A 17,961-nucleotide genomic window follows, 5' to 3' on the forward strand; every position below is an offset into this window, starting at 1 on the left:
AATGACGGGTGTGTATTTACGTTTTTTATTATCAATGTCAAACATTTTGGATAAGGTTCCAAAGAGGAGTACTCAGTTTCATAACAGAGAAACTATCTAACCGAAACAGAAGGAGAAGATGAATAACATAACAGCAAGTGAAATTGCAGGGCTTGGAGTTGGGTCTTTACTTTTATGTTGTGCCATTGCTGCTCCTAAAATTGATTCTTTCATTTCTTCTTCACAAAGAAGGTAAGCTAATTATTAACTAATGAAGTTCCAATCTTTACACTTCCTAGCTTGCTTACCTCTGCTTCCCTTTCTGGGTTACTCTTGTTTTTTTCTCTTTTCATGTTATATTTGTTTGTGTTTGAATTTTCTGTTGGAAAACTTTCAGTTGATTATGTTGACAAAAGGGTTGTGTTTCTTTAGTTGTCATTTGTTGTTATTTTCTAGTTACATGGTTTAGCTTGAGATGAGTTCACTTACTATTAACTTGAACGTGCTTGTGTAATATTTAAATTATGGTTTTGATAAGGAGATAATTTAACATGGATTTTTTTCGGTTTCTGAATTTATAGGCCTCTAAGTGCTGTAATTGGTTTTACTTGTTCCCAATTTCTCTTAATGAACTCCTTGGTAATTTGAAAGGGGACAAAATTATTGAAGGATAGTGACTAGTGTTGCCAACAATTTTCACTTACGGACTTTCTTTGTGAAAACTGAAGAGTAAAGGTACTTCGGGCAGCATTCTGTGGACTGTGTGCTGCATGCTAAGCTGCAAAGTTTTAAATATTTGAGCTACTGAAGGATCTTGCATCTCTATAAGGAAAATTGACTTTAAAGTTCAGAATGAAGATGAGAGTTTGAGCATCATGGAGCAATTTAGTTTCCATCTTTTGATCAAATTAGTATTTTCCAGTCTAGATTGATAAATGAACTAGATAAAGTCAAGGTTTCAACTATTGCAAGCATTGTTTAGCTGTTCTCTCAGACTATATTTTGAGCTGATTTCTAGTAAGTGATTTTTTACATCCCGATTCGTGGTCTTGCATATACATACAGCATCACTTATCTGGTTATCCATCCCGAATTTAAGGATTAGAATTTATACTTCCACTTACAATTTTTAGTAGCATATTCACTTGTTAATTGGATAAAGATGATTTGAACTGTGAAACACTTTAGAGTTTAAAATCCTTCTTGTGGCAGGCTAATGAAAACCATTACACTAGCTGTTATTCTTACAACATTGAATGCGAATTATTCTTTCATATAGATGCTGTGAGCATGATTTGAACTGTGAGAAAATGTTGCACGTCCCTTCCACAATTGCACAATCAGAAATTACAACCAGGGACGGGGTGTGTGAGATCAACTATATCCAATCTGACACAGAATATGATGCTAACTATATTTCCTTTTTCAAAAATGTTGTCTCTTTTTCGAGTTGCATTGACACAATTGTTTCCTTAAACAGACAATTTGCACTCAAAAAAACCTTAGTCCTAGAGGGTAGAGGTTCATAAAATTTCCATTATTTTCTGGGTTGTCAATTAGATACTAACTGGTACAGGCATTTACAATTTTGTGTTGATACTTGGGACATAATTATTATCTTTTTCTCCATCATGGAAAGGGGAAGTGAGAGATCCGAGCTCCATAGAGCTCTCGCACTAGGCCAAGGGCTTAGTGGTGACATGATCATTATCTGGTTAAGCAAATTGATGCAACCAGATAATTAGAGTGTAGGAGCATTCTAGGAATTGAATAGAACTCGTGCAAATGCTGGTTTAGAATTTTCATAGTTGTTTATGATTCGGTTTACATCTTTTGAGATGCTGCTTCTACATCCTTAATCTGCAGCTCGTTGGGAATGTGCAAGACATGCGGTGATCTAAGGATGGTGGCATGCTCAAAATGTAGAGGAATTGGAGTGGTGAAAGCTGACGGCCCATTCAGTTTCAATATGATGGATGATTTGTATCAGTCCCTTGGCGGTGAACCGAAAGTGAAAACGTTTAAATGTTCTAAATGTCAAGCTCGAGGTCGCTTCTCCTGCCCTGATTGCTCTGCAGTTTAATCAGCTTAGTTATCTGTAGCCCTTGTAAACAATAGTTGTCATGTGCTTATTACAGAACTTGGCTATTTACCTTGTATTCAGCCCCTCCTGTTACAGAAAACAATAGCAGGATTCTATATTTCTCGAGTAGTATGTAGAAAAAAGAAATTCATAACTCTTGTTATGTATGATGGATATCTGGAATTTGTATCCTGAGTAAATATTTCTTTCCTAATCAAATTTAAAAAGAAATTAAAGATTTCTGTTTTTCATGTTTTTATTATGGAGGCGGTAGGCAAGAAAGATGTGTCCAAAAAGGAGATTCCAAACTCGTTGGAGCCTTCTTATTGCTCAAGGCCCCGTTTAAGCAAATGAGTTTGAAATTCTTTTCTCCATCTCTTTTGAACTTGAGCCTTTGAATGTGGTCCTTTTTCTCTAGTAAATCAATCATCTAGTATAAAAGTATCATAAAAATTTTAATTTCAATAAACATAAAATTAATTTTTTCTATAAATAATTCATACAACGGATGGGATAAAACACTTAACAAAAAAAAATTATATTAATTCAATGAAAAAAGTAATTTAGAAAAGAGATAGAAAAAAAAAGCATTACGACACTTGGTATTATTATGTTACACCGAATCAATTGGGTTCGTTGATATGCTAATTCTCAAAGAAAAAGTTTCTAATGAAATTTTTCCACTCTTATGGTACGTCACCTCTTCCATTAATACCTCTATCTCGAGCTATTGATGTCATCCACCGGGCATATAGACAGATGATGCTATGCTCGCTCAATTGCATATGATGGTAAAATATTAAACTCTGTTTTCCTCCTTTTATACTTTAAAAAAAGAAAAAAAGGTCATAGTTTGACAAGATCTTTTCCATGAATATGTCTTTATCAAGATATCATGATAAGCAAAAAAAGATTAGATGTCAATGGGTAGCCTTTATTAGAGGATTCTTAGTCGAGTAAGAGAGAGAGAGAGTAGGCAGCAAGTAGACAGGATAGCAAGAGGCATCTTTAAGAACCATATATATTATGGTTTACAGGAAGTGGGAAGGTTTGGAATCCTCTAGGATGGCATCTCTATTTGGGTATAAGGTAGTAAAGGGTTGTCTCAACTGGAAGTCATTCAGACAAAGTACAGGTTCATGATTTAGAACTGCTTGAGCTTTCAAATCTGTCTCAACCCATATATTTAATGCTGCTGTTTTAGACTTTAGCATAGTAAATGAAGAATGGTTGTTGTGAACTTCAAATTCATCAGAATTTATAAGTTAATGGTTCAGGTTCAGGGTCACATCAAATGTTTTATTTTGTTAATAATCTTTTACAGATAAGAAGGAATCATCAAAACGATAAGTGGGTAATTCTCATCCTTTCTATAAGCTTTCTAATTTTCAGTTTAAGTGCGATGTCTGTTGCTCAAGTTCGTTGTTTTATTGTTGTTCTTGATTTGATTTTATTAGAATTGTTAAAGAAATTGATAAGTTGGTAAAAAGAAAACTCTTATCATTGTTTATTAGAATTTAAATCTTGAAACTTGCTCATATGATTAAGAGAAAATTGATAATGTGTGAAGTGAAGTCAGTTGTTAAAGTTTTCTTTTATTTGTTTTTTTTTTTTTTATTCTCAACCTCTTCTTCTTATTTTGGAAAGCAAAAAAATAAAGAGAAAAGTAAGAAAGAAAAATGGTTGATCTTATATGGAAAGAGAAGAAAATAAGAAAAGGAAAAAAGTATTATTTTTTATTATATATCCTACAAAGAGAAAAATAAATGATGAAAAATAAAAATAAAAATAAAAAACATAAGAAGATAATAATAAGGAAAAGATAAAATAAAAAACATAACAATCATTTATTTTTCATATTTGAAAATGAAGGTATCTAATACATATTTTAAGAGAAGTTTTTAGCTATATTTAGTATATTACATCGTATATATAAAATTGATTGTATAATAATATGTGATATTATTTATTAAATGTTAAATTTAATATTGATTGGCTTTCAATCATTTAGCTAACTCATATAAACTTATTATCTAATATATTAATATGTGATTAATTTTTTCTATTTATAGATTAGTAGATGGAATCTATTCTCAATAGTTTAGTGTTTCAAACCAGAGAAAATGAATTTACTTTTATTCATTTTTTTTTTCATTTTCCTACAATTTGAAAAAATAAATGAGAAAATAAAAAGAATTTCTTTCCTTTTCTTTTTCTCTCTCAATTTTATTTTCTCCACATATATAATTTATGTTAAATTGGATATTTTCAAATCACAATTGATTTTTGTCACACTTAATTTTGAAAATAGTATGTCAAATCACATAAAACTCAATCAGCAACATAAAATATAAGATTTTGTTTTTTTTTTTTTTTTTTTTTTTTTTTTTTTGAAGAAAAAAGAGTTGCAGAGAAGTAAAAGGACCGAAATCAAAACAGCCCAATTATTGTACAGTGGCTTTAGTAAGCACGCGTCCGACAATCGTCAACCTACACCAGCAATATCTATGCTACCGCAGTCTTATCCTGACACGTGCACTACAAGGGCAGGTTACTGTTCAGATACTACGCCGTAGCTGCTACTGTACAGTCGCTGACTCACTAGCTCACCTGGCACTGTTCAAATAAGAAGCCTCTAACAGACCGACACGTATTGTCTGTGAGGGTTTGCTATTTGACAGCTGCCAGGTTTGCCAAGGTGGACTCAAATCTCTTTGGAAAGGTACATTAAAGGTCGGTTCTGATCTTGGCACGTGTCCCACTGACTAGGTTTTTTAACTTTGACATGGATAATTTGTTGCTTTGATTTGATACTAATTACTATGTCAGCTGGATAATCTGTTGCCTTTTGTCCAAAACATACCAAAGAAAACAAGATATCTTATGCCTTGTGAACTTTGTGGTGTAGCCACAAGAGATAATCTTTAACAATTTTACCTTTAATTTGAATATTCTTTTTATTTTATCTATTAGTTTTTAAAATATACAATTTCTGAATTTTTCTTTGTCTTTCCCATATATATATATATATATATATGAGAAATTTTTCTTATATTCTTTTAATAATAAATCTAAGAAAATAAATAACAAATAATGTGATTTACAATTTACTAAATAAGGTTATCTTATCTTTTGTATAATCGTAAGCCATTTAATAATATAAAATAAAACTAGTATCTAAGAGGTGATAGATGAGATAATAAGAATCTTTTCTAGTTTAACTAAGATTTTGAATTCGAATCATAGATATACGGTTATATTAAAACTCTTGAATGTATGTTTTGTCATCCGTAAAAATACACGTTCTAGATTAACTTTAGATATATGTATATCAAGAAAAAAAAAAAATTTAACTAAAACTACCTAAAAACTATAATATTAGATTCTCTAGTTTATTAATATGTCTAACTACTTTATGTCCTCAAACACAAGTAGCATTCAACTCGGATACTATAAATATAAAGGATTAAATCACTGCCTTGCTGTAAAGTATGAGATAATAAATGTAATACAAAACTTACATGTATCTAATTAAATTCTTTTAAATAATTTATTTCATGTAAGAGAAAATATATATAAAAAAGAAGTAAAATAAAAATGATAAAATTGAAAGAAATATTTTACTATGATAAAATATAATTAATTTACCAACATGGAATTTATTTAAAAATACTATCTATTTAATTTAATTATAATTAATTTCATCAATTAAATTATACAAAATTCTATTTAAATCAAAATACATAATTTTTAGATATGTAAATAAATTTTATAAATTTTTATAGGTTTCAACTAAATATAATGTTAAAGTCCAAACTAATACAAAATATAATATAGCTATAGTATTAAAAAATAATATAAATCAAAGATTAAAGAATGATCTCTAATATATATATATATATATATATATATATATATATATAGCAGTTGATAGAACATCCCAGTGCATGAAAATTCAAAGAAGGTACAATGCATGTGAATATTGTCTACTACAAATACAATTAATTTCATTATGATTTTCTACTGTTTTCTCTTCTTCGCCTGAGAAATGATCCCATCGACCATTACAATTTTCATACTGTTATTTTCTTACATCTATAACTAGTATGCCATATTTTTTCCCTACACCTTTCTTTTTATAGATGATGTGAACTATATTTGATATTTCTCATCATCATCTATTAATGGCGGTCCGTATTAAAAAAATAATCACACGTTTAATTATTCAAGTTATAAAAATAAATTTATAAAATAATCTATATATGCATCTAATTAGGTCAATTTATTTTACCATTTCTTCTAAGGTGCGTGCTACTTTTTTTATGGATTCATCATTTTTTGAAGTAAGAATATCTTCTTTGCTGTTATGGAAAGATTTTATTCGCAATTTTTCTGATTCTTATAAGTGAAAAGACGAATAAATTCTTAAGAAATCAAGTAAATTTAACTTGACTATAACGGAATGAAGAGATATAATATAAGATGATAAGTAGGCAAGAGCAAAAAACTATATAGAGATTACATATATGTGGTACCTATTTCTTAAGAAGAAAAGGATTAGATTATTATTCTCTTGATAAATTGAGGAATCGCATAAGATTTGAGACATGCAAGAAGAATAAAAGTCCTTATCTATAAAAGTCAAAATCATAACAACCAAACTCATGTCTCATTCTCCAACAAAAAGTCAATTGATCCTTCTCATCTCTATGAACATTTTCTATGTTCATAAAGCAAAAATTTTAATGCTTTAATGTTTTTTATCGTCTACTATTATCAATAGTCTAATCATCGAGTGTTTGCTTTGAAATTAAAGAAAAATCAATACCGGGCGAATTGTATTCACTCTTTAAACAATTAATTTGGTAGAAGCAAATTAGAGATAAAAGAACATTTTCTTACCAATAAACCACCAATACCATTGGATGGTTTTCTCCTCATAAAAATGTAAATATTATACAAATGCATAGTATATGTAATATATGCATCTCTCTCTCTCTCTCTCTCTGTCAAATAGTTTTAATTTGGCATATGTGTTTGGCCAATAAAAGTGGTAGAAACAAGCATAGTTGACACAGCCAAATCAATGGAAACCAACAATCCCTAAGCTAGCTATTGGTTAGGACCACTTGGACACATAGAGGATGCTTATAGAATGCCTATTTTGGTAGTGAATAATTTTCACAATACAGGTTGACCAAACTACCCATGCCTATGCTTTTATCTTATAAACCAAGCAAGTATCATTAACAACACCATTCCCTCCCCCTGCACCTAAGAACAGTGCCATTTATGGTTTCCAAACAGAAATATAATTCTCATCCTTTTCTTTATGTGCATTGCATATAAGGATTAAATTGCTTAATTTGTTTTTCCTTCTAATCGATTTACTCAATAAGAAGATTATAACCATACTTAATTGGTTTCTTTATACCCATTAAAACTGTGGAGAAATAGAAAAGTTTAAAGAGTCTATATGGCTCTGAATTATTTTATGATACCCAATTTATTTCAAGATGAAAATTCTCTATTGAAAGGAGCCGAGTTTATCACGCAGCTTGAAATTCTTGATTTTTTTAATAAAGGGAAATTGATAGATAAGAAATTAAATTCAAGAAGTAAGGTTTATCAAAAATTTCAATAATTTAGGCTATATTTTGTACGATGTAATGAAATATAATGTAATCAATCATATAATTAATAAAAATGATAATATAAAATAATAATTATTTCATTACTATTTTTTGTTATAATATAGAAATTATGTGTAATATGAGGAAATTGTAATCCTTATTTTAATATGTAATTCTTTTATAATAGTTGATACAAAAATGAAATATTAAAGTATATTATTTAAAGAATATTTATTAAATTCATTAATTCTTATAATGGTTGGAATTTGATCACCAATCGCTAGAATTAATCATTATTGTCGAAATTCGGAATTCGTCACTAGAATTTGGTGACCAGCTATTAGATAACATTAATGGTGAGTAATTGGAGGTATTGGAATAATATCAATAAAAAAATAAAATTAATATAAATAGTCACAATTATATTTTTTATTAAATATTATATCAAATTAAATTAAGGATAATTGATTACATTATATATTATTTTATACTGTCAAATAAAATAGTGAAACATATAATATAATGATGATTGTATTACATGTATTATTACATCCTACCAAACATGGCATTAGAGCCTCGGCTAAATTTTCCTTTTAATGTCACTGAACTACTCTTCATCCATATTTGGCACTAATACACATTTGGGTATGGAATTCTTGGTGAAAAGCACATCTCTCCAGCTAAGATCCTTGTAAATGAAAAGAAAAACCACTTAGGAATTGATCAAAGAAGGAATATAAAGTGTGATTGAATTAGTAATGGTGATTAATGTTTGCTTGTCGTACTAAGCCCTTTTCTGTTTGCATTTAAATCACTAGTCAAATGTTTATAAGTGTTGTTACCTTAAGATTCCCCACCCCACTTAAATGCTTAGTTGCTTATCAAGGCAGCTAATTTGAAGATAAAGGTGATAGAGTTTAGGTTAGGCAAATGCCATATAGTCTCCAAGTTAATGGTGATGTTTATCTGCTAATATCAAGATCATTCTAGCTAACACACCACTCTCTATATGTATACAGCAATCTAAGCTGGAGCAAAATTACCAAAATCTTCCCATTTTATTTGACTAGTTGATGGAGTAAATGAAATCTTTTAAGGTTATTTTTTCTCTCCTTTTTGGAGTACAAAGAATATGTCGCAAGTCTGTTGGCAAGATACCTCGCTCGTTAGATAGCGTTGGGCGAGAAATCTCGCATGCACAACCCCTCTTGGCAAAATATCTTGCCTGATGGGCCCATGCGTTAGATATTTTATACAATGAAGTAGTCATTTATTTACATTTATTATAAAATAATAACTCAAACAGTTAGTAAGAAAGGAATTCAATCTATTACTTCTACTCCCAAAAGTAAATATTTTTCGTTTCAACTAAGCCTTAAGTAGTGGTCACAATCTTAATGTATATATTTCTAACATTAAACATTTTATCTTATATGAAATTAAAGTATTAAGGAATCTTATGATATAAATGAAAATTTAAAGACTATAGGTGAAATTTATCATGATGAAGAGAGAGAAGAGAGAATCATATATATTGTTTTTGCAATTTAGTATTTTGTTTGGTACTTCATGGCACAAAGTTGTGACAAATTGGAGGGGGGATGATCCCAAATAGTGAATCTTGACCAAAAAGAATGGCCAAAAATTAGTTATTAATATTAAACCCTCTAAAAGAATGAAGAATGCATAAATACTAATTCCCTATCTATCTGATTCGACTAATTATCATAAATCTAGTGCTCTAGCTAAGATATGTATATATAGTGATGTCAATTGATTTTTAAAGGATATATTCTACTCAACTAAACAAAATAATACCTAATTGTACACTAGAACCGAGCATGTGTTTGGACAAGAAATAATTTAGGAAGGGATCAAAAAGAGACACAAGAAACAAACCACACATAAAGAATATTAATCTTTTTATTGTCTTTGTATTGTAATGTAAAATCTTTTCACATGTCATTGGATTAATTCTTATCTAAAGAATCGATCAAAGTTCTTTATCAATTGTGATGTATCATATACCTTTATTTTTTCCTAGGAAGTTAATTGGTGCAATGAATTATTATATAAATTGACTAACAAAAAATATTTATAAAATAAAATAACACAATATAATAAAAGTTGACTTTTTCTTATTGATACCTCTAATTAATTTTTTGAATTTAATATTTATATCTAGTTTAATCTCTGCTTTCTCAATTGAACTCATTTGAATGTATTAATATATTAATTTACTTGAATACGTACCAAATTCTAGTTTTATGCACTGCCATTGAACTTTTGAGAAGGTATCTGAATTATAGTTGTTTACTTAATTGAATATAAGAGAGAGAAGTGGGAATTTGAATAGAATTTAAAAATAAATTAACTTCTTATAAGTAAAAAAGTTTCTATTTCTATAATAATGATCTGAAATGATATTTCTTAAATTTTTCTCTTTTAAAGAATAAATGTTGCCAATATCTTCAGTTCTTATAAGAAAGTTTGCCATCAGGAAATAAATAAACATTTATTTATATCATAAAAACGAAGCATACCTTTGTAATAAGCTTTTAAATCTATTTTGTTTTTTATAAAATAAGCTTTTATATCTAATTTTATCATATTCATGTATTTTAATTATTTTTATTTTCAGCTCTAAAGAAAATAGACAAAAAAATATATATATATATATCACAACGGAGAGATAAAGCCAATGCCGTACCGACACGTGTTAATCCATTTTAAGGTTGGTGACGACGTTCTGCTACTTCTAAAGACAACGAGAAACAAGAGCTCCAAAACTCATTCTTAAAAAGAAAACCACTCTCGAGTGAAGTGCGTCCCATCACATGTCCTTTCCTTATTGTCGATATGCCGACACGTAATCAAGATATTGCGCGTTTAGAACAGCCCATGTGAATAACGCGTGGATATAATAGTTAGAAATGAAACAGTAAACTCAACATACAACTAGAAAGAACAACCAACCCTAAGCTAAGCTAAGCTGCAAGTGAATTCACTGCTACATATGATGTAAGATTGAAACCTGAGGTTAAAAAAAAAAAAAATTATATAAAGATATAATCTTTCTTTCTTTCTTTCTTTCTTTTATGCAAGAAATAGAAAGAAAGAAGAAAATTTCTTTCACTCTCTTTCTCTCTCTAGGGTTTGTGTCTTCAAAGTATCTAACTTTCTATTGTTTTTTCATGGTTTTGGTTACATTTGAGCACTGACTCAAAATAAAAGAGAGATCATCTTGTTTCTAAGAGAAGAACAAGAAGTAGTAGATATATATATAGTGTATAGATATCATATAAAGATTTAATCTTTGTAGATATATAGATTTGTACAGAAATAAAGGAAGAGAGAGAGTCTGATTTTTGGTGGGTACTGTGTGGTGTATAAGATATGGGAAGGGGGAGAGTGGAGTTGAAGAGGATAGAGAACAAGATAAACAGGCAGGTGACATTTGCAAAGAGAAGAAATGGGTTGTTGAAGAAAGCTTATGAACTTTCTGTTCTTTGTGATGCTGAGGTTGCTCTTATCATTTTCTCTAACCGTGGCAAACTCTACGAGTTCAGTAGCATCTCCAAGTATGACCATCAATCACCCTTTTCCTCTCTCTTCCTCTCCATCTATACATATTTTTATTTTTATTTCTTTTTTGTGGGATCTGTCTGCTTTGCACTTTTTCTTGATTTAAATTCATGAAAATCTTTGATTTTTATATCGATTGGAAGCTAGCTTTTTAAATCTTGTTCTGTGTCTTATGGTCCTATTGGCATCACAAATTTTGAAACTGTGATGATACCTCATTTAATGTTTCTCATGACTTCTGTTTGACATTCTTTGTATAGTAATTTTGTTGTGATCTTTTCACGTTCAATTAGGTTTTTGTTTGATCTACTATGCTGATCAGTACACCATGAGATCTGATTCGAATTTTAAGCTGCTTTTTTGTTTGTACACTGAGCTTTATTTTGGATTTGGTTAAGCTATAAAGTGCTATTGTAGATTGTGTTCTTGTGTTGGGATTAGCTGAGAATTCTGTTCCAAGTCACATAAAACAATTTACTTTTGCTCAAAAAAATTTCCTTGCTGATTACTTTCTCCTACATCTTCTACTTTTCTGCTTCCTTAATTTGTTTTAAGAGCAAATGAATTTGTTTAATACCTTCCTGATTTTGTTGTTTTCAAATTTCTTTTACTCCTCTCTCTTTTTCTCGGTGGAGAAAGCATGGTCATAAGTAACAATGTGATCTTAAAAGGTCAGTATATTATCTTGATGACATGTTATAATCCATGTGTGATGTGTCAATTGAGAGTTGAAGGGAGAGAATAAAAATGCACACTGCATGAAAGCTTGGGATAACATGGTCATATCATAAGTTATCTGATAGGTATAGAAGATTCACCTGGTTCCTGGAATCCGTACACTCATGATCTGAGTGCAGCAAAAATATTGTACTTGATAGAATTAATCAATGGTCTCTGACCTCATTTATAGATCATGTGAAAGAGGTTGATTACAAGGGATGTTGGATGTTTTATCACCTTTTTAGATTTGTTAGCGTTATTAATTTTTCAATTATCTCTGCTAAAGGCATGTAAATGTCATTAAAAAAAAAAAAACCCTCTTTTGAATAAGGGCATGAATATTTAGAAGTCTAATTGTTGCCAAAAGTTCATTAAAAGCTTTATTAAAAAATTTACTTAGTAAATTCTTTGTTTGCTGTGATTTACTTCCTTAATCAATTCTCTATGTGTTCCACGAACCTATGAGGAGCACCGCAACTTTGTTAATGATAGCCATAGTTCGTGGTCAACTAGCAAATTCGTATCCGTCTGCTTACAGTTGTTGCTTTATTAGCATCCTAGTAGATCAGTTTGGTTGAGCATTTCAATTTGATGAGACGTTACATTAGCATATTAATATATGATCAATCTTGAACTTTTTGTTGGATTCTTGTTCTATACATATGAACATGTGCTTCTCTCTTTTATGCATTGGGCTCATTAGTCCAGGGCATTTTATTGTGGTCATCCAAATTAATAATATCTGACATTCTTCTTTCTCTATGAAATGGATTTTTACCAAGTGGCATTGGTTTTTTTTTTTTTTTAACTCAATGACTTGAGTAGTTTGGTTTGTTTTTACTTCGCAAAGCTCAATCCAAAGTATATTTGGTTTTCCTTAATGGATATACAGAGACAACCGTGACCCTTCGTCTCCAGTGTCTGATGTGTATCTTCGATTATTTGTATATTCTACATTTGTGTAAAATAATTAGAGTTGGCATTTTCCTGACCTAGCTTTTATGTAACATATAATGTCAAGAAATGAAATTTATGGTTTTTTTTCGGTTACCGTATTGGTCTTATCTTAATAGTCACAAAACATTATTCTATTATTTTAGAATAAGGGTTTTATCTCACCTAGTAATTAGTACAATCTTGGTCATTTTTTCGTTATACATATATATATAGAGAGAGAAATTCGTTAAGCTTTCATTATTGATTTAGAGAAAATTGCAATTTTTGAAATGCACTAATCCAAAATCTTTAACTTATCCGTTTCAAAATAAAATTTAATAAGTACATATTACATTAATCAAGAAAGTCTTTTCTTGATTATGGTAATGTATTACATCAAACAATTGAATCAGCAATATATATAGAATAGTTATAAAATATAAGATTGTATCTCTTTTATTATTTAAATATAAAATATTTAAAATATGGAAAATTTATTTCACTAAGAGTAGCAAGTTATTTCCAATAAAAAATGCTTGCTTAATTGATATATGAAATCTTGTTTTTCTCTTTGCATAATTCGTAAAGAAGTGTTGGTAGACATGAGAAAAATTAGAATAATTGGACTTGAGGAGGATCTAGCACTTATAAATGAGTATGGCTTTTTTATTTTAATTATTTTTTTTAAGTGTTATAAATGAGTCTATCTTGGTAAGGAGTTTTGATAAAATCTTCTTATAGAGCATACGTCAAATTACAGAAAGGAAAAGACATGAAAAGAAATGAAATGACAACAGAATATGCGATTTGCTAACTAGAAAAGATACTAAGCTGTGAAAACTAGCCTGTGCACACTTCACAGGGATCAAACAAGCTATACATAAGTGCTGGTGGATGGCCACCTCTTCAAAGTTTTAGATGTTTCCTAGCTTTTCTTTTTTCGAATTTACAGACTAATATATATATATACAACAGCCTCCTCAATAGTTCAGTTATTTTCTCTATGGCCCTGCTTTATATGATTTGCTTTCAGTCTCAACCTTACATTGCCACCCTTTCATGCTTAAATTTAAAATAACAAGTTCTTGGCTAGAAAGGAAAGAATTCCTTTCATAGCTTATTCACTTATTTGTTATTTTAAGTATATTTAACTTGTTCCATCCATTATTTGTTTTAAGAAAGAGGCCAAGCAAGGAAGTAATTAGATTGGTGGTCATATGAGTTAAAATTGTTGGGCATAAAAGGAGTTGGCTTTCACATATGAGTTGGACCAACGAAGTCTTTATTTTGAGATATGCTCACCTACTATGAGACATTTGTTTGCTCAGCCAGTCCAATTCTCTCGTTCCCTTCTCCCAATGGCAATTAGGCATTTGGGGTTTAGATGGTACCATCACTCTTACAATCTTGGCATTTGTTTGCTGAGTGACTAGGTTGTCTTGGGCTACTCGATACATGACATGAAACTGACAGTAAATAGGAGAAAGTAGTGTTAGATATTCTGATTCTTCTGTTTGGAATCATTGGCTAATGAATATGGAACCATCAAAAAGTGCTTTGAACCTTAACACGCATGCTGTATTGCATTAGCTATGATATCCATGAATGAAATTTCTACTCTACTTCACAGGGTATGGATTTACAAGAATGATGAATGGTGAAATTTTACATTCTTTACTTTTCTATATTTACTCCTACTTAATCTATTAAAGCCAACTAATATGGTGTCTTGAAGTTTTCTGCAATACTTTCTTTTTTGTTGTGGTTAGGATTGTTAATTTGTTACTAGCACTTGCATAACCAAAATATTTTTAACATGAGGACTGGTTGGAAAACATACGACTGACTCCCAGGTTCCTTATTTTAAGATTCCATTAAAAGATATATGTTGATTTCTGATGTTGAAGGATGCTACTTCCTCTTTTGAGTGTGATTTGAACATTTCCCATTGTCAGCGAGTCATTTCCAATTTGGTTTTTGGAATTTCTTCAGTGCTGAAATTCAGCATCCTGACAAGACTTGTTTTTTCTCTTCTTGGCTTCACTTCAGCATGCTCAAGACCCTGGAAAGGTATCAAAAATGCAGCTACGGTGCAGTGGAAGTCAATAAACCTGCAAAGGAGCTTGAGGTATAGCTTTTCTTTGTCTCTGGAAAATGCCAATGACTGGAAACATGTCTTGTTAGCATTATATAGGAATAGAGAGGTTTGTACTTGTGTGTTTGTTGCAATCAAATCACCTCAGCATGACTGTGTATTTTGTTGGAGATGTGGTTTTCATTAGTATTTTATTTTCTGTGAGCAGAGCAGCTACAGGGAGTACTTGAAACTGAAAACTAGATTTGAGTCCCTGCAAAAAACTCAGAGGTAACAAGTTAAAGCGTTTACTGAATTGTCCCTGAAAACTAGTTTCTTGCTTGACTGCAGTAAGATCTTAAAGCATGCAGAGTTTTACAGATTTTAATTCATGAAATGTCTTATCTGTGGTCTGCAGGAACCTTCTTGGGGAAGATTTAGGCCCTCTAAGCACCAAGGAGCTTGAGCAGCTTGAGCGTCAGTTAGAGTCATCCCTAAAGCTAGTTCGGTCGACCAGGGTAACTAAATCTGTAACATTGCATGTTTGCATTTGTACGGACTTGAATTGTTGGGATTTACACAATATATATGTAATTCTTTATGTGTCAATGGAACATGTTATAACAAATCTGTGATGTTACTCAGAGGAAGCATCATAGATAGTCGTATTTGGAGGAGAAGAGTAAGAAAGTATTGGTGATACGGGCTTGTTCTAACAACAAACTAGTGCTTGTGTTGGTTGTTTGTTTTACCATTCAGTTGCTTATGCATTAATTACTTTCTATGTTTCAATGACCTTCTCTTCTGTTTTTATATTTATGGCTTTTTAATTTCTCAAGTTGTTTCCATCTATTTCAGTAGAAATCAATGTGTTGGTTTTCCAGGTTGTTTGACACTGTTTATCTAAACTGCTTTGCAGACCCAGTTTATGCTTGACCAGCTTTCTGATCTTCAAAACAAGGTATTTGCCAATGGAGGAATTATGAAGATAAATTCAGTTTAATGTTGCTTGGAGTACTAACTGACCACTGTTTTGATTACAGGAACAATTGTTGCTGGAAGCTAACAGAGCTTTGACATTGAAGGTAATACTTTGCCAGCATTTTGTTCAAATTTATACCACATATGAACTTGTTAGCCTCAAGAACACAACCAGTCTGTTTTCATGATCTGGTCTTTTTTATAATTTCTTTAATTAATAATAACATCAGTTGGCTCTAAAATGAGATAATGGCCCTAGCATTCATGTTGCTGTGAATCAGAAACAGCTATATCCTCCCCATTTCCCTTCAGGATTTCATCTTCAGATCTATATAGAACTGATTTTCTTTTCTTTCTTTTTTTTCCTTTAATAGGCCTTTTCTGATGATAAAAAGCAATGCAATGTTCCCTTCAGCACACTTGCATTATCCAATTTATATATGATGGTCACTAATCGTCTTGCCAGATTACACCTTACTGCATCTTCTATGACACAAACATCTTTTTTTCTTAGCTTGAAAATGACAGTAACGAAAAAGCAAAAAGAAATTCTTTTTTGATTTGCAGCTGGATGAGATCAGTGCAAGAAATATTAGGTCATCATGGGAAGGTGGTGAGCAAAGTATGTCATATGGGCAGCAGCATCCTCAACCTCAGGAGCTATTCCAGCCTATGGATTGCAATCCCACATTGCAAATAGGGTAAGCATCCAACTAGTTAGTTAAAATCTATGAATCTCAAAAAAGAAAGACACTGTCCTAATTTTACTTCATATGTGGGATACAGGTACAACCCTGTAGGTTCAGACCAGATGACTGCCACAACCCATGCCCAGACAGTCAGTGGCTTCATACCAGGATGGATGCTTTGAGTTTTTGGTGGTCTATTATTATGCCTTGTTGCTACAAGACTTGGGTCATATCATATCACACATGTGCTTTTGGTTCCCAGTGTTTGGCAACATGTACATGATTTCAAGAGCATATGAAAACTTCAAAAAATGTGACTGAATTTCAGAGGATTGTGGAACCTTTTGACATGGACATACGAGGCATGTAAGTTGATAAAAAAGAAAATGTTTGCAAAAGAACTTTTAAAAAAGGAAGACAGAATTATGTCTGCTCTCTTTAAAATTAGCAGTTTGTGGTGCATATCTGTTGCTGAACACTATGTTTGCTTATATTTTCTTGCTCTACTTTGCTTTGCATTTGGGCAGAGAAAACACCTCAAATACCAAAAACAAATGACAGGAATATTAAATCAAGTGTATGTAACATCTGAACTGAATTGTGGGTCGTTGATTTAAGACTAAAACTCTTTTTAAAGTATAAAACTCCCATATCTGATCTGCATTTGTGCTCATGCCATTCCTAGATTAGCAAAATTGTCAAAGTTCTTGGGTGTTTTGTCTAAAATGGAAGTAATTTATCTTCCTGTGGCTATGCCAAGTTGGTATCTTTTGGAGGGATGATTATTAGAGCATTAGTCCGAATTGGTGTCTTTTTTTTTTCTTTGTTGTTGTTGTTGTTGTTTTCGTACAAGACTCTTACTTCTCCATTTCTCATGTTGTTTAAGGATAGTTTTATGCTGACCTGATCAGCCTCAAATTTGAAAAGGAAACTATTATTCAAATTTGCTTTGCCGTGCAATTGAAACCCAATCCACACGTTTCTTTTGGACAAATCTTATTATTACCGTAAACAAAAAGAAAACAAACAAACAATTGAATGGGCTCTGTCATATAGACTTGGACACAAGGAAGTAAGAGAATTAGCACCTTTTTACACATATTTCTAAAATTAAATATTATTTTTACTGTGTAAAATGTTTTAAAAAATAATGATTTTTTAAGTTATTTTTTTATGATAAAAGATTAAAAAATAACAAAAATTTTATTTTAAAATATTATATTTGTAGTATTTTTATACAGTAAAAACAAAAAAACATATTTTACACTATATTTTTTATAA

At 30.7% G+C, this 17,961-nt stretch overlaps 2 protein-coding genes across 3 annotated transcripts; both read left to right on the top strand.

Annotated features, from left to right (window-relative positions):
• Nucleotides 1–73: 73 nt before the first annotated feature.
• Nucleotides 74–2,300, top strand: LOC8277306. Its single transcript, XM_002525869.4, has 2 exons — nucleotides 74–231; nucleotides 1,846–2,300. The coding sequence occupies exons 1-2, from the start codon at nucleotides 119–121 to the stop codon at nucleotides 2,060–2,062; spliced, it is 330 nt and encodes a 109-aa protein (XP_002525915.1). The 5' UTR covers nucleotides 74–118; the 3' UTR covers nucleotides 2,063–2,300.
• Nucleotides 2,301–10,783: 8,483 nt separating this feature from the next.
• LOC8276949 (agamous-like MADS-box protein MADS2) lies at nucleotides 10,784–17,127 on the top strand. 2 transcript variants are annotated; one of them, XM_048373548.1, is made up of 8 exons: nucleotides 10,784–11,276; nucleotides 14,986–15,064; nucleotides 15,240–15,301; nucleotides 15,429–15,528; nucleotides 15,930–15,971; nucleotides 16,054–16,095; nucleotides 16,538–16,692; nucleotides 16,778–17,127. In XM_048373548.1, the coding sequence occupies exons 1-8, from the start codon at nucleotides 11,092–11,094 to the stop codon at nucleotides 16,860–16,862; spliced, it is 750 nt and encodes a 249-aa protein (XP_048229505.1). In that variant the 5' UTR covers nucleotides 10,784–11,091; the 3' UTR covers nucleotides 16,863–17,127. The 2 variants fall into 2 exon arrangements, with proteins under 2 accessions (XP_048229505.1, XP_002525916.2); XM_002525870.3 differs by having other exon boundaries at nucleotides 10,789–11,276; nucleotides 16,559–16,692.
• The last annotated feature ends 834 nt before the right edge of the window (nucleotides 17,128–17,961 follow it).

Source organism: Ricinus communis, chromosome 5, assembly GCF_019578655.1.
Source record: "Ricinus communis isolate WT05 ecotype wild-type chromosome 5, ASM1957865v1, whole genome shotgun sequence".
Taxonomy (NCBI): Eukaryota; Viridiplantae; Streptophyta; class Magnoliopsida; order Malpighiales; family Euphorbiaceae; genus Ricinus; species Ricinus communis.

Coding starts and splice junctions, on each gene's coding strand:
- LOC8277306 (XM_002525869.4), top strand. CDS start 119: ATGAATAACATAACAGCAAGTGAAATTGCAGGGCTTGGAGTTGGGTCT. Junction 232..1,845: donor ATTTCTTCTTCACAAAGAAG/GTAAGCTAATTA, acceptor CTTAATCTGCAG/CTCGTTGGGAATGTGCAAGA.
- LOC8276949 (XM_048373548.1), top strand. CDS start 11,092: ATGGGAAGGGGGAGAGTGGAGTTGAAGAGGATAGAGAACAAGATAAAC. Junction 15,065..15,239: donor AACCTGCAAAGGAGCTTGAG/GTATAGCTTTTC, acceptor TTCTGTGAGCAG/AGCAGCTACAGGGAGTACTT. Junction 16,693..16,777: donor AATCCCACATTGCAAATAGG/GTAAGCATCCAA, acceptor TGTGGGATACAG/GTACAACCCTGTAGGTTCAG.